This window comes from Rutilus rutilus, assembly GCF_951802725.1.
Source record: "Rutilus rutilus genome assembly, chromosome: 1".
Classification (NCBI taxonomy): Eukaryota; Metazoa; Chordata; class Actinopteri; order Cypriniformes; family Leuciscidae; genus Rutilus; species Rutilus rutilus.
The window spans coordinates 30665222-30681386 of NC_140209.1; the positions used below are offsets into that span (position 1 = coordinate 30665222).

The 16165-nt window shown below is 36.7% G+C and overlaps 3 protein-coding genes across 5 annotated transcripts in view; 1 reads left to right on the plus strand and 2 right to left on the minus strand.

The window, feature by feature from the left end:
- rab3db (RAB3D, member RAS oncogene family, b) overlaps positions 1-7909 on the minus strand; it is an 11583-nt gene extending 3674 nt beyond the window's left edge. The window contains exons 1-2 of one of the 2 annotated variants that reach the window (XM_084406876.1): positions 7696-7909; positions 4133-4366 (exon numbers count right to left, since the gene is read on the minus strand). In XM_084406876.1, coding sequence (XP_084263002.1) covers positions 4133-4366 — 234 coding nt within the window. In that variant the 5' untranslated portion in view covers positions 7696-7909. Of the gene's footprint in view, positions 1-4132; positions 4367-4667; positions 4858-7695 lie in introns of those variants that run through there. The other variant, XM_084406875.1, reaches the window with a different exon arrangement.
- A 551-nt stretch (positions 7910-8460) lies between these two features.
- Positions 8461-11450, minus strand: tmem205 (transmembrane protein 205). The gene is made up of 4 exons (XM_084406890.1): positions 11260-11450; positions 10657-10772; positions 10400-10563; positions 8461-10320 (listed from the first exon to the last, which is right to left on the minus strand). Exons 2-4 carry the CDS (start codon positions 10754-10756, stop codon positions 10018-10020), a joined length of 567 nt encoding a protein of 188 aa, XP_084263016.1. The 5' UTR covers positions 10757-10772; positions 11260-11450; the 3' UTR covers positions 8461-10017.
- elof1 (elongation factor 1) lies at positions 11124-13726 on the plus strand. Of its 2 annotated transcripts, none has more exons than XM_084406900.1 (5): positions 11124-11227; positions 12232-12377; positions 12922-13048; positions 13153-13223; positions 13333-13726. In XM_084406900.1, exons 3-5 carry the CDS (start codon positions 12933-12935, stop codon positions 13395-13397), a joined length of 252 nt encoding a protein of 83 aa, XP_084263026.1. In that variant the 5' UTR covers positions 11124-11227; positions 12232-12377; positions 12922-12932; the 3' UTR covers positions 13398-13726. The 2 variants fall into 2 exon arrangements, with proteins under 2 accessions (XP_084263026.1, XP_084263027.1); XM_084406901.1 differs by having other exon boundaries at positions 12235-12377.
- Positions 13727-16165: the final 2439 nt, after the last annotated feature.

A 16165-nucleotide genomic window follows, 5' to 3' on the forward strand; every position in this document is an offset into this window, starting at 1 on the left:
ACACACACATGCGCACACACAGAGAGAGAGAGAGACAGACAGACAGACTGGCACACAGACACAGACAGACAGACACACACACACACACACACACACACACAGAGAGACAGATAGATAAATTAATGAATAAATGAAAAATCATTCAACCACGTTTAGGACTATTGGCCTGGGTTGGCACAGCAACTCTGCGTCATCTCTTAGAAACCTGCTATTGACCAAACTAAATTTGCATGAAGAGCCTTCCGATCATCAGAGAGGGAGGAGAGAATGGGTTGCCCGGGCAGCCAGTGGGTCACACAGGTTTGCGTGATCCATTAATGCTTGAATGACAGACAGCAGAGATGAGCTCCAATGAGCAGTCAGGACAAAAAAAGCTGTAAGACTTGTCAGAATACAGAGCGGTGAAATAACCAAAAAAGCTTGTGCCCTAATGAATATTTATTCAATAATTCAGCAAGCATAATTACTATTCTGTTCTTGCATAGAATAATTAATTAATTATTACTACATAAAAGCCATACAGGTATAAAGGCCAAGACACACAAAACAAATGCAATGATTTTCTATCATGCTAACTGTATGAATCATGGTCCAAAAGATCGTTCCACACACACATTTGTGAGTTTAAGTGTCCCACCACTCAATGTCTCCTTTTAGGATTTGAACACAAAACCTTTCATTTACCAGCCCAGATTTTCAACAACTAGCCTATTTCCATTTCTAAATTATGCATAAGAGATTGCAAAAATGCATTGCAAAAGAATCATTCCAGCGCATCTGCAGAGCTCTTTCTTCCATACTCAAACTCGGTGTCATTCCAGTCCAGTCATGGATGACCGATGCAGAGGTTTTGCATGGCCAGGAGGAGCTTTTATCAGAAACTAACACACACAAGCCTTTTCTAGTTCTGGATCAGAGCCACAGCACACATTAAGACTAAATGCACTGCTGTGTGTGCAGCCATCCATTTTACATTCATCCCTAAAGAAAAGCTACTTCCATTTAGATTGGCAATATCCAGAATAGCACGCTACTCTTACTATATCTGCAATTTATAGTAAGAACAGTATGCAAATGTTTTGTATGCATAAAATACCAGGATGAACTACAGTATACGGTGGACAGTGCACTGCATGATCTACTGTATCCCACAATGCACTGCACTCGAGCTGACCTTCATGTCAAGACGGATTAACGACAGATGTGATAACTAAGTGATATAAGCTGCATGATCAAACTGCCAAAAGTTATGACGTTTTTACATAGAATTGGATTAAAATTCAAATGATACGTTTTTACGTTTGTGAGATTATAACTCGATGACATTTACTCAATTAAACAGGCATGAGTCATGTCATAAACATGTAGAATACTTAAGTATGCAGCAAGTAGTATGTACTGTCACATGTAGTATACTAGACTTGTTTTTATTGTTTTTACATTTTTAATGATGTATAATGATATATAACTGTTTCACATACTAGTATTTAAAGTGCCCCTTTTATGTTTTTTCAGATACTACCTTTCATGACGTGTGTAATACAGGTTATTGTGAATGTAAACGGAAAAGTTTATTTTCCGACACGCGCTGTAAGCGGTAGACCAATCACAACAGACTGTGCCATCTGACCAATCAGAGCAGAGTAGACCAATCACAACAGACTGGGCCATCTGACCAATCAGAGCAGAGCAGACCAATCACAACAGACTGAGCCATCTAACCAATCAGAGCAGAGTAGCCCAATCACCACAAACTGGGTCATCTGACCAATCAGAGCAGAGTAGACCAATCACAACAGACTGGGTCATCTGACCAATCAGAGCAGAGTAGCCCAATCACCACAAACTGGGTCATCTGACCAATCAGAGCAGAGTAGACCAATCACAACAGACTGGGTCATCTGACCAATCAGAGCAGAGTAGACCAATCACAACAGACTGGGCCATCTGACCAATCAGAGCAGAGTAGACCAATCACAACAGACTGGGCCATCTGACCAATCAGAGCAAAGTAGACCAATCACAACAGGGCTGTGTTCAGCCCCGACGAAAAGTTGCAAAACGTTTTTTAAACGGAAACAGCGGTGCGTTGAACACCCTGTTCTGAAGACGCAAGAGTTGCAACTATGGCAGCTGAGAAGGCCATTCTTTGCGTTCTTTTTGAAGAATTTTTGGAGCCTGATACTTCCTGATACTTCCGTGTTAATACTTCAAAATACGCTTGATGTTACAGTCACTGCCCTTGCCGTCCAGAATAAAAGAGAACATCCCAGTGGAGTGAAGGGATTTGTGGAAACTGTGGTTCCTAATTATTGTGATCCAACATTTGCCTCGCAGGATGAAAAGACAAACATGTCTTCTAATATCTTCAATTGTTGCGTATACCGAGCTGCAGCGGACACATTTGTAAACGACTTTACTTGGACCTATTGTGCGAAGCTGTCTCTTTAAAGCTGTCTCTTTTATACCACGTGGTTTATATACATATTGCGGCTGATTGGGCTGACATTTTTGACACCCACCAAACAAGAGAAAACATGTCGTTCAACCCGGAAACCGTAGCAAAACGTTGCGCACCGGTTTGAGCTTGAACGTGCCCCAGACTGGGCCATCTGACCAATCAGAGCAGAGTAGCTCTTTTAGAAAGGAGGAGTTTATAAAGACTGAATCCTTTATCAAACCGACACTGAGAAAAAAAGGTGATGCTGCAATGTATATTATAAGAAAATTAAAGTATTTTTGACCTTGGAATCATGTAAACCTATTGTAGGAGACATTCAAACCAAACCTTTTAAAATAGCATAATAGGGCACTTTATTGTGCAGATAGCAGCACACTAGTACTCCAGCTAATCCGTAATTTGGGAAATCATTGCAATATTTCTGCTGTGGAGGAGTTTTTGACTTCACTCCCACTTAAAGTACTACTGTACCAGCCAGCAACTGACATTACAGCATATCTACACACCCATAGCGGCTGATAATTATGGCTTTCTGAGATGTTTTCTTTAATAAAACCAGTATTATCTGACCTTCCCTCCCTGAGGCTAAATCTTAAAGCTCACATGCAAACAAAGCACAACACATTCAGATAGAGGAAACATTCTCAAAAGTCCCTGTTAGTCATTTTACAGCATATACTATTATCCATTATCTAGTCATGCATGATCCACTGAATCTTAAAGCTGGTTTATACATGCATGCATGATTTGTAATATGCCAGTTACACACTTTGACTTCACTCTTAAAAATAAAGGAACCATTTTTGGTTCCCCAAAGAACCTTTCATACCCCTTTTCCACCAAAAATGAACTGGTTTGGAACTGGTGCTGGTTCAAAGTTGGTTCAACTTGCGAACCTTCTCAGAACCTGTTTGTTTTTCCACTGACTAAAGAGCCCAGCGAACAAGGTAGTTACGTCACTGTGTACGTTGCCATACGTCTTAGCTTTCGCCAACTTCAAGCATAACAATTACAATGGCGGACTACATCGTCTTTCTTCAAATGTTTCTCCTGGCTTTGCGATCCTATATTGGGGTCAGAAGAAGACGTTTAGAACACATTTGTGCTGCACGTCTGGATTACTATAGACGGAGGTTACGTTCGAGAAGAAGTTCGACAATAACCCCGCCCCCAGCCCCCGACGTAAGCATGATGTGGTAAATTTTCCTGGCCGAGAACCGGTTCTTTGGCTATCGAAACACAAAGAACTGGTTCGCGAGTAGGCACCGGCTCCGAACCGGTACCAGCACTGCCTTGGTGGAAAAGGGGTATCAGTGAAGAGTTCTTAAAAGAACCATGTTCTTCTTAGTGGGAAGAACATTTTAATAATCTAAAAAATCTTTTTTTCACTATAAATAAACTCCCATGGATGTTAAAGGTTCTTCATAGAACCATCGATGCCAATAAAGAACCTTTACTATTAGAATGTCCACGACTATTGCAGACACTTGTGATTAGGATTTTAAAAGCAATTTACAGAAATTGGATTTAGAAGGTGACATCATTCATTTAATAAGCAGATTTCATTCCTTTCCACAATCTTCTCAGGTTTGAACTATCAGCGAACTTGACCTTTAAGTACAGTTTGAAGAGAATTTCTCCAATTACTAATCAGGTGATAATCAAACGTACCCAGATTTGTAGTTTGATCCTCTTGTTGTTGCGAAAAACGGTTTTCACCTTAAAGTCGATGCCCACCGTGCTGACGAAGGCTGAAGTGAAGGAATCATCCGCGTAGCGAAACAAGAAGCTGGTTTTACCCACACTGCTGTTGCCGATGATGAGGAGTTTGAACATGTAGTCGAAGTTTTGGTCAGCTGCGTCTTTCTGTGACGGCTGGAGGTGTGAGTTGGCCACTGATGCCATCTGAAAGAGAGAAAAAGAGATTTCAAAATTGTCAATTTTTTTTTTTGAAATTCTTATTTTAATGACCTCATATTTCATTTAGAAGTTGCCTACATCTATTTAAATACATAAAACTATACGAAATTTGTTATTCCAAATTGTCTCATTTCAAGTCGACATGAAATCGACCCCATTTAATTTCTAAACACAAGCAAAAACAATAACATACAGTCCAACATTTTTTCTTATCAAACGGTCTCACTGTTTCGGGTTGACTTCGAATAAATGACACATTCAGGTCTGAAAACGAATATCTGTTTACCCTCAGAGCACAACCTTCAGAACCAGCCATCTCCACCGACAGGAGAGCCCAAATTAACAAGCAAACTCTTGGGAATGGAAACACAACCCCTCCACCCTTCAGCTGATCAATCAGACCCTCACGGCCGTCTCCATCGCGACGGTCCGCCAAACAAAGCATGCAGACCCATTAACAGGCGCTCCGAACACCACTCCACTCCAGAGGTGGAGATGTTACAACAAAGAAGCCGACTGCCCACAGCAGCTATTGTCTGAAGCACACAAGAGCACTTGTTAGCTAGGATCTTTTTGAACTCATTTGCAGTAGTAATTTAGAACGGCAAGTTTGTGAGTTGGAGGGGCTGAAAGACTAATATTCATGCTTAGTTTCGCGGTTTTGTGTGAGAAGCTTGCAACTGGTCTGGTGGTTAATCCCAACGTTCAGATTACAGTGTACAGTAGGGTTGCAAAATCGTTGGGCAAGACAATAAGACACACTTGCGAGGTTTTGAAACATCTTCCTATTTTGAAAGGAAGCACAGAATGCATTAAGTGGATAGTTTACTCACAGCTTCTCATTTAAAAAAATAAATAATACTTTTATTCAGCAAGGATGCATTAAATTGATCAAAAGTGACAGTAAATATGAAGCAGCACAACTGTTGTCAACATTGATGATAATCAGAAATGTTTCTTGAGCATCAAATCATCATATTAGAATGATTTCTGAAGGATCATGTGACACTGAAGACTGGAGTAATGAAAATTCAGCTTTACCATCACAAGAATAAATTACATTTTAAAATATATTCAAACAAAAACAGTTATTTTATATTGTAATAATATTTCCCATATTTATTTCTTTTTTTTTCTTTTTTTTTTAATCAAATAAATGCAGCCTTGAGAGACTTCTTTCTAAAATATATATATATTTTTTTTAATCTCACCAAACCCAAAATTGGACAATAATATAGAATTAAAGTGGAGACTGGGGCTGATGAAGTAATCATTAGAAATAAAATCATAAATGTAGCCTGTACAACTACAGTATTCAAAGTCTTTCTGAAACCAACAATGACTATTTCTTGTGAACTATCACAAAAACAACAACAACAACAACAACAACAAAACCCAATAACTTAGAATAATATTTTTCAATTCACAATTATATGCATTTATATTTAAATGCAGATATTACATGCATACTTTTCTATTCAACATCATTTTAACTTGCTGTTACTGCCTTATTGTTCGAATGAACACTAAAGTTGAGTAAAACTGTAGTTTCTTGGGCCTTAAGCTCCCTAAAAGCCCTTGTCACATGCTGAGCATGTGCACTGGCTCCATGAGGCCTTCCAATATTAAAACTGAAGCCAAAGACAAAGTCATTAAAAGGATTTATTTATTTTTAATAATGAGACACTGGCGACCCAAATCCCCCTATAGCCGCTTTGGTTTTATTTATTGTAATTTCTGCAGTTCAAAAGTGCATCTGTATGAAACCATTAAAACAGCAGCATAAAACAGATCTGATAAGGCGAACATTTGCTCGGCATTCATTTTACAGCTCAATTTAATAGTTTTATACCAAATGGCACTCAGCACAGCTCTCCGTCCATTAGTAAGAACACTGAATCCCATCCCAATTGTCCCATTAAGAAGACAAATCAATAATGCTTATGCTATGGACTGTATGGAACCCCATTCCCCCCAATTAACATTACGTTTTTCACATTAATAATAAAGACCCACTACCACAAGAAATATGGCATCATCTTCAACCATGTAATCCTTGTTGAGGAAAATTGTACCACAGTTTGATTTGCACGGTTACCATTGCACAATTATGTAAGGGTCTTTGTGTCTAATTTGACGTTCAAAAGTTTCAGTATGATGTTCTGATAAACTATGCATAAACAATGAATAAATTATGCATCACATGCGCAAGGATACCAGAAAGGGACGTGATGTAACCATCCATAAAATAGGTCTACATGGAACAAACGGCGAAAGCATTTTCGCATTAACCAGAAGTTCATTCGCCAGCAGGATGATTTAGACAGCTTTACAGCTGGAGGAAAAAATATGCTTTAAGTAAAATACCAGTTTCACCTTCCTGCTTTAAACCTTACGGGAATGTCTTGCCACATAGACTTCCATTGGATGTGTTTTACTACATGTAATTTGAACACAACTCCATTTCAACAATCAGATCTCCCTGCAAAAACTCAGAGACCTGCAGGACCAAAATGCACCTCAGCTGGGTTGAATGTGCTACGGTTGGCTATAGATCAGTGATCTGTAACATCTGAGATTCACCAGAGGGCCAAATGGTGTTTTGAGGGACGGGGTCTCTGGTTACCATGGTGCTGCTGATCTGTCTATTGATCGTCTGGCAGATGTCCACAACTGTGTTCCAGCATAATGGAATTAAACAGGACACAATTTGCTTTCATGCATTGCAGACAATCACAACTACATTTCATACAATACATAAGCTAATATATGTAACTAAATAATGTGTTGTTTGATCCATGCATGCAGGAGGTTTACCATACAACAATAACAGCAATTAAAAAAAAAATTTAAAAAAAAAATGAATACATAAATAAAGTGATTGATTAAACGAATGAAAAAGGAAATCCTTCACATAACTTAATAACCTCAACTTTCTTTTCAGCCTGTCCTTCCTAACAGAAAGAATACCATCATAATACTTTGATATGTAGCCTACAGTACCATAGTATTTACATGGTATTTTAAAGTAGCCTACCTCGAAGGTAATTGTACCACGGTAAATGGAAACTTGTTTTTGAAAGTGTTCTTGTGCTGCTAGACTGAATTCGAATCTTCACTCTCTGACGTTCTAAACTATTTTAAAGACCAACAATGACATAATCACCCAAATGTAAACATTTCATATCCTGCATGAGCATGACCCAAAGTTCATGAAGCTGCTGTCGTTTTCCCATCCGGAGAAAGAGAAATGTTTGTATGAGGGTCAAAAAATAACTTTCAAACGCAAAGACTACATTGAATTGAGTTCCTACCTTCAGACGGGTAGTCGGCGCTTTAGCTCGTGCTCCGGTAAAGCCACCGGGACCTCCTCGCGTGGAAAAGCGTATGTAACAAACTCTGTCGTCGTCGGTGTGTGTGTGTGTGTGTGTGTGTGTGTGTGTGTGTGACGGAGCTCCCGGATCTGAAGTGTGTACACAGCGGTTTCCAGCTCCGTCCTGAACAGCACCTCAGCTCTTTTTCTTCCTCTTTACACACTCTTTGTTTCGCAAATATATAGCCTTCTCTATATAGGAAATATGAATATATATATCTGTATTTGAAGTTCATTTAAATTGAGGTAGCAAACAGGATGCGGAATTACAGTTCGTATAGGAATATGAAAATGTAAGTAGGAATTAAATGAAAATCCTTGGCTAAAAATAAAAAAGTCGATAGATAAATAGACAAGTAACGGCTATAATGGAGGCTAATTGTTTTTATTATTTAATAAATAATCTTTCATTCAATTGCTTGTAAAAACACTTCATTTCCCAGGATGCCATTACTTCCTGTAGGTTGTCAATTAATATCAAATCCTAACTCATGGAAATGCAAATCTAGTTTCATTGATATCACCTTGGCACTGGTTAAGTCATAATTATGCACAAAAGTATTACGTTTTTGTGAATATGGCATCCTTCAATAAATCCTTTGCATCTCTTACTTATTGTTTATGCCACCTAAGTCTTATTAGCAATGTCTGTTTTGTCAATTCTAACTAGCGTTCACTGTGTAAGCGTCAGAATATTCGTCACATATTTGTAGCCACATCTATTTTATTTTATTTAAAAACTCAACTTGAGCTAAACATGTATACAGCAGTTGTCAAGTGAATTGATGTTTGTTCAGGGTCAATCCAAATAATAAAACAATTTCAGTCAGTTTGCTTTCTAAAAACACACACACACACACTTTTAAATTAAAAGTAAAAATATGATTAATAAAGGGTTTTAAAAACTAAAGATTAAAAAGAATCAACACATCTTCACAGCAAAGGCTTGAATATAACAAATCCACAAAAGTACATTAGCATGTATTGATCTTCAACAGCTCTCTTTTCCATATCCACCGTCATAACAGGAAATTTACTTTGCTGTTCAAACAATAAGTTTACAAAGATGATCAAAGGTTCGTTTACTGTACATTTGTTTTTCCATAGAGTTTAATTGCCATTTTAGTGTCATTCGAATACAGCAATATATAAACAGCATTTTATGATTGTCAATCCTAAGGTTGGTCCTCTTATTTCCACAAACAGCCCTCTAGTGGGAAAATACAAGTATTGTTCACATTGTGAAGCATAAAGGCAAAAACAGATAAGAATTATAGTACATACTTGACCAAAACACATTCTTTAAGCAATCATAAACAGCTATATTATCAATTAAGTATGTTTAAATATATATTCTGTTTATTATAAACAAAATATTCGGTGCAATTACCCACTTTGAAACATTTTAAAGTAGGGAGAAATACTGTGAACATCCATAATAATAACATTTAATATGTGTGGGCATCTTTATATAATAATAATAAAAAAAAAATGAAAAATATACTTTGAAAGCAGTTCACAAGGATTATGCCTTTATATATAGATTTTTTTTTTTTGGTAACACTTTACAATAAGATTTCATTTGTTAACATTTGCTTACATTAGTTAACACCACATTTATTAATCTCGGTTAATTTTAACATTTAGTAATACATTATTAAGATCAAAAGTTTTATCTGTTAATATTTAATAGACCTGATCTGACATAAAGTATATATATATTATAGTTTATTAACTAAAGTTAACAAAGATTGACAAATGATGTAACAAATGTATTGCTCATTGTTAGTTAATGCATTAAAAAAGACAAAAAATTGTCACAAACACACTTTAGTTCAACGCAAAAAAAGAAGCCTAAAGGTTTTAGCCTGCCTTTCATTTAAAGTAAACTTATGGCAGAAGATTATTATTATTTTAATTCAATTTCCTACAACTCAGTTTATTATTATACATTATAATTAAAATAATAATATTCTAGTGTGATTGGAAAATAGACTGGAAACCCAGTCACAAATAAAATGCACTAAAAAGAGATCTGACTCCACTTTTAGGGACAGTGTGAATGCAAAAATCAACTGGGCACCTTTTCACTCGTTTCACTTTTGGGTCTGAATTTGTTTCTTTTAACCTTAAAGAAAACTAAACACTCTTGTTGTATAAAAACTAGAAGCATTATTGTTATACAAAACAGTTTGACAAAATAAAAGCGAACAGACACAGGATAATTCATTAAAAATATCTATCTGTCTGTACTTTCTCATACTCATATAGTTCCCAAATGGAGGGCCAGGTAAATGAGATTGATGGTGGTGGAGACAAAGCCTATGAGGTTACAGAGGTTAGACAGACCATGGTAGTGATAGAAGGTGGACCTGTGCTCCTTGTATTTGGGGTCCTGCTCACGCAGTTTGACGTATCCTTCCTTGTTGGAGCTCATACCCACCTGAGCTCCCAGCCCATGTTCCTTCTCGATCTCCTGCATGACCAGCATGCTCTCTGTGGCAGACGGACCGAACCACTGTGCGTTCAGACCGGTCATGATCACGGCCACAAAGAACAAGCTCATCTGTTGGGAATATTAAAAGAGCGCGTGAGAGAGGCATGATAGTGGGGGAAAATGAATGCATAAAGTTTTGATGTGTCACCTGTATGCCCTCGTGCCAGTCCAGCAGTTCTCTGGGATGGTACACGGCATATATGGCCAGATTGACTGCGTTACCGCCCAGCAGACAGTAGAAATAAAACGGGAACAACTTGCTTTGCACGAGACCGAACGTGTGCATGGATACCTGGGAGATCAGCACAAAACCTGAGGGTGAGAAATGGAATTAGGATCATATGGCATGTTATACGACAGCATAATTAATTCAAAGTAACTTAATATTTGTGTATATTAATTTACCTGCAATGAAAGACACCCACACCTGCATTCCCCAGGTGAACGAAATCACCAGGAGGTGAAGCACTTTTACAAAGTCAGTTGGGTCTCCCTCAGTAGCCATAATTAACTTCTGAAAACTAAAGTGAAAATCAATCAATCAATTATCAGCACACACATAAAGATGCACAGTCTCTCTCTCTCTCTCTCTCTCTCTTTCTTATGTGTATATCATTTTATTTATATATATATATATATATATATATATATATATATATATATATAAATATATGAATAAATATAAATTACACTTGCATGCATGCATTCAAAGTGTGTCAAAATGTTCTCCATAGATAAGAGCAGTTTTGTGTTGGACTGTCTGATATTGATAAGATGAGAACAACATGCAACTGCAAAACACAGCCTGTAGTTTTTTTTAGCCTGTGAACCTTAGCGTTGATCCTGATCGTTTGTGTTTTTTGATCCACCAGATTCACATCGCACAACAGCACGTTTCGAGACTTCCGTGATGGTCGTTCACGAAATTTCTGTTACTTACGCAAGCATGAAACACTGAAGCAATTTCCTTCTCAGGGTAAATCATGTCCATTCATAAAAAATACATACCCGATTTTTTTTGTCTTTTTATGCAGGTCTTTCTATATTAATCCGTTTCGAAGAAACCTGTAATTGTCTTGTCCTGTCTTTTATAACGTTACAAGATTTCTGCTGCTCCTGTTTGTTCGATTATCACACCTAACTTGTTAGTCCCGCCTCCATAACGACAACATCCAATCGCTCTGTTTTTCAAATACATGGACGTAGTTCCTCCAATAACGCTCTATTATTCAAATATGAGGACGCATATCATCCAATCATGATGCAAGGAGCTGCTTGTTTTGCTAAAATTGTGACAAATTAACAGATAACTAACATAAAAACATCAGTACATATTAATTAAACCTTGGGTTATAATACTGACTCTATAATACTGTAATATTTATTAATATTATTCATACTTTAAGTTTTTCAGCTTTAGTGCTTTTTGTTTGTGCTAAGTTTAGATGCCAAGTTATATCGAATTTTCTTTATTTTATTTTTTTTAATTATTATTTTTTTTCATCATATACTTATATTTTGTGTCATTTTATTTCAGCTTTATTTAAATTAGTCAACAATTTCAACACTGATAATACTAAACACATGAAAAGTATTTGTTTTGTTAGGAGTTTATTGATCGAGATGTTTAAGGAATATGGCTTGGTAACATCAAACTCAATCTATTAATATAAAATAAGTCAAACATAAAATTAATCAAACATACAACACACCTTTTTTATATATATATAAGAGTATAATAAATATGCTTTTGATAATGCTAGTCTAGATTGTTGATCTAAAACACTCAATAACAGTTTGTTGCCGTTCTGGTCAGAGCTGATCCTCATTTTAAGAGCATAAAAGGAGAATTGTTTGGTAATATTAATAACTATAATAAGTATGCACACATAAAACTCACAAAATGTATTAGATTGAATTTGTGCGTTGTTTGTTTTTGCTCTGAATGTCGAGTCATGTTGTGGTTCCGGTGTCCCTCAGTAGAGGGCGCTCCGCTCCGGGCTCATGTCTGAGCCGCTCCTGAACTCCTGTGACCGGGCGGAAGTGAACCGGATCCCGTGTTTATCCCAGGCAGTGTGTGCTGTTGTTCTCCGAGCGAGAGTCGCCTGACGTTAAGCGCAGTTTTGGTAAGGGATTTGGTTTTCACCGAAGGCATAATGTCTTATTTAAATGCTCGTATATATCGCGGGAGTTTTACCCATATGGTTTTGCTCGGGTTTTCAATGTATTTGCAGTTTACTGATTGTTTTTCTGTTATGTGTTGCCTTACTTTAAACTCTTAAGATCTTCGAGCACCTCTAAATATCACAAAACTGTAAAATGCGAATAACAAAAGAAACATTAGAAACGTCCCAGCTAGAAATGCATCAGTTTGAATATTATTTGTCTCTTCATTTGGGCAGTTTTAAGACCTGTTGAGACAGTTAGCGTGATTTAACATGTTGCCATTAAGAATGTAGATTAATTTTACATTACTTTTAGATGCTGAATGTCATTACATGAAGGTTATCATGATCTTTGTTTATTGTAAACCTCAAGGCTGTTGCTTCTGTTTATTGTTCATATATGACACAAGCAGCGCCTTCATGTTTCATAAACATTAAAATGAAAACTATCATTGATCTAATTTTGTTTGTGCTTGTCAACATGTATTATTTGCCCTCCTTGAAGCTTTTGACAAGATGGGACGCAGAAAGTCCAAGAGAAAACCTCCTCCTAAGAAAAAGATGACGGGAAACCTGGACACCCAGTTTACCTGCCCCTTCTGTAACCACGAGAAATCATGTGACGTCAAGATGTAAGAATACATACAAGAATACTCTTATACTAGAGTAAGAATACTCTTTAGACTTGCATAGAACAAAACAATCTCTAACACACGACCATTTTACTTCATTCCAGGGAAAGGAGTCGAAACACGGGGATAATATCATGTACTGTGTGTCTAGAAGAATTCCAGACACCAATAACCTGTATCCTTCTCAAAATCAGTTTGAAAAGACATGTGCATGTGAATTATTAAGAGTGTGATGATGAATGTTATTAAAGTGATGCTGTTCTTGTCCTTAAACACCCTCTCAGATCTCTCGGAGCCCGTGGACGTGTACAGTGATTGGATAGACGCTTGTGAAGCAGCCAATCAGTAGTTTTCCTGGGTCAAATGTCACAGACGACCAAATTATGCTTTGTTTTTTTGTTTTGTTTGTTTTAACCCCATGTAATGATTCACTGAATTGATTTTGCTTGAGAATGATCTAATATAGCCACAGATGAAGGTTCAGGAAACATTGAGATCGTGGTTTAAAATCCAGCCTTTTCCCTTTTGTTTAGTTTTATAATGAAATGCTGAGAAAATGCAAGGGATGTCATTCATTTAATTCAGCCACTTTTCATTTGTTTCTAATCTTTTAGTTGTTACAATTTAGGTTTTTATAAGACCATTTAGTGTCAATAAATGTCTTGCATAATTATTCTCTTTTGTGGAAAACTGTGGTCTGTTTCTGTTGTTTTTGAATCACTTGAGAACTAAAAACGGAAAACTTTTTGGCTGTTCATCTACACGACAACAGCGTTTTGGGGCCTGAAAACGTGAACTTTTGGAAACGGTTTCAAAGGGGAAGTTTTTTTTAAACTACACTGGTATCATCTCTGTGTAAACTACAAAAACACAAATCTGTGAAAATGGTGACGTCATGTGTATCACGTGTTCAGTCTATAGGCGCGTTGTTTCTTTACAAAGTTACATTGCCATCTACTGGCCTGGAATGAATAATACAGTGTTTTTAGTTGTTTTCATGGATCAGTTTGTACGGGGATCACTTTAACAAAGTTGTTGCCTGAAAGTGAAAAAAGAAAAACCTTTCTGTTTTTAGTACATTGTTTTCGTGTAAACATATCCTCATTTAAGAGGCCATTTTCAACTAAAAACTTTAACTTTTTAATGTATTTTGGCCATTCATTTACACAACAGCGGTGTTTTGTGGCCTGAAAATGCCAACTTTTGGAAACTGGTTTCAAAGTGCAAGTTTTTGAAAACTATATACCGCTATAGTATAAACTACAAAAAACATGAATCTGTGAAAATGGTGACGTTATGCGTATTACTTGTTCAGCCTATAGGCGTGTTGTTTCTTTACAAAGTTACGTCGCCATCTACTGGCCTGGCATGAATAACACAGCATTTTTAGTCGTTCTCGCGGAGTTTTGACAACGTCGTTTGTACGCGAAAAAATGCAAAGGAAAAACTTTTCCGTTTTTAGTATATTGTTTTCGTGTACACGTATCCTAAATTGTAATGTCTGTACTGTTACAAAGATTTCAGTTTTTATCCAGTATTCATATAAATAGAAAATAAAGACAAGTTATTTGAAAATAGTGATTTATTAGTTTTTTCACTTGCTAAGCCTCATATAAATAAAGACATTTGAAGCACTGATGCAAGAGGGACACGCTATATCACCTTCTGTGAGAAACAAAATGTAGATTCACTGTTTTATGATCTTCTTGTGTTCTGCTGTTCCCAGCAGAAATGCAAAACGACGACATTCCTTAACACACATAACGCTTTGATATATAAAGGATGTATAAAAGTCTGTAACACGTTTAAAAATGTCACGAGGGAGAAATATAGTCATGTCTTAACAATTTATAGTCGTATATAAGCTAAATATATTAACTCTGCACATTGTTATTTCGTATATAGAATGATCTCACAAACATCTTATATCGAGTTAATTTAGCATAAATATAATTCCTCTCACATGATTGGTCGCTTTGATCATTGAGTGTCAGGTTTGACAGGCTGAAAAACAGTCACGGTTGAATATTATGCAAGTTTATTGAATAATTTTCCATAAGAGCATATAGCCTCTGGGAGTGACAGTCATTCCTTTCAAAAGTGCAATTTAAGTAATTCTGGTTCATTTGGTTCACATGATTTTTCACAGTATGCTTTGGTAATCAAAAACTGCTTTTCAACAGCCCTCTTTAACAGTAGTTTGTTCTCTATTTGTCAATTCGCTCTGTCTATTTACTTTTGTAACGGATAAACTGAATAAAAAAATATGTTCAGAAATATTTTTGCCCCAAATCCTCCCAATAAACAGTCATTATACTAGCTTAGTTATTAAGATATATTAACAATTACACTTTCAATATTTAGCCTGGGGATATGCTATTCTTCACTGTGAAAGACATATAGCTTTTACTTCATTCACTTAATACATTAAATTTCCAATTATAATTGCTAGCTGTACTTTAAGATTAAAGTCCCCCTGTGGTGAAAATCGAGCTTTATATGTTGTTTATATGTCTATGTGGTGTTGTTAAAATGCTTTAACACAAACCCTGTGTAAATTCATGTCAACACCATTGCAGAGTATTTTCTCCTTAAAACTGCAGTGAACCAAAGACAGTGCTGGAGTTCGGACGACACAAACTACCTCGTAACCAATCAGATCAACGTGTGATCGTCAACGAGTGGATCTCTGAGCTGCTGTGAGTGAGTGGAGGCGGGGCTCATTAGCATATACATAGAACCGCATATATTAAATAAGGCAAGGGCAAGCTATTTTAAAGTATGAAGGCTTTTTTTTTCAAGGAAAAAACTTTTAAATATGTCGTTTTGGTGATCAAAGGTGAGTTTTAAGGGATACAGTTATTGACTACAGGGGGACTTTAAAGTAAGTTTCCTCTCAATTTTCTTAGCAGTGATAACTATGAATCAAGAAGCTTAATGTGGTTACCTCAGCAAGACATGCTCCTGGATCAACATCCATCTTAGTCCCTGAATAACGTTCCTGTCAGTGAATCTGTATAGAACGTTTAGGGCAGGGGGTGTCCAAAAAACGGTCCTGCAGAGTTTAGCTCCAACTTTAGCCTTAACACACCAGCCTGGAAGTTTCCAGTATGTCTA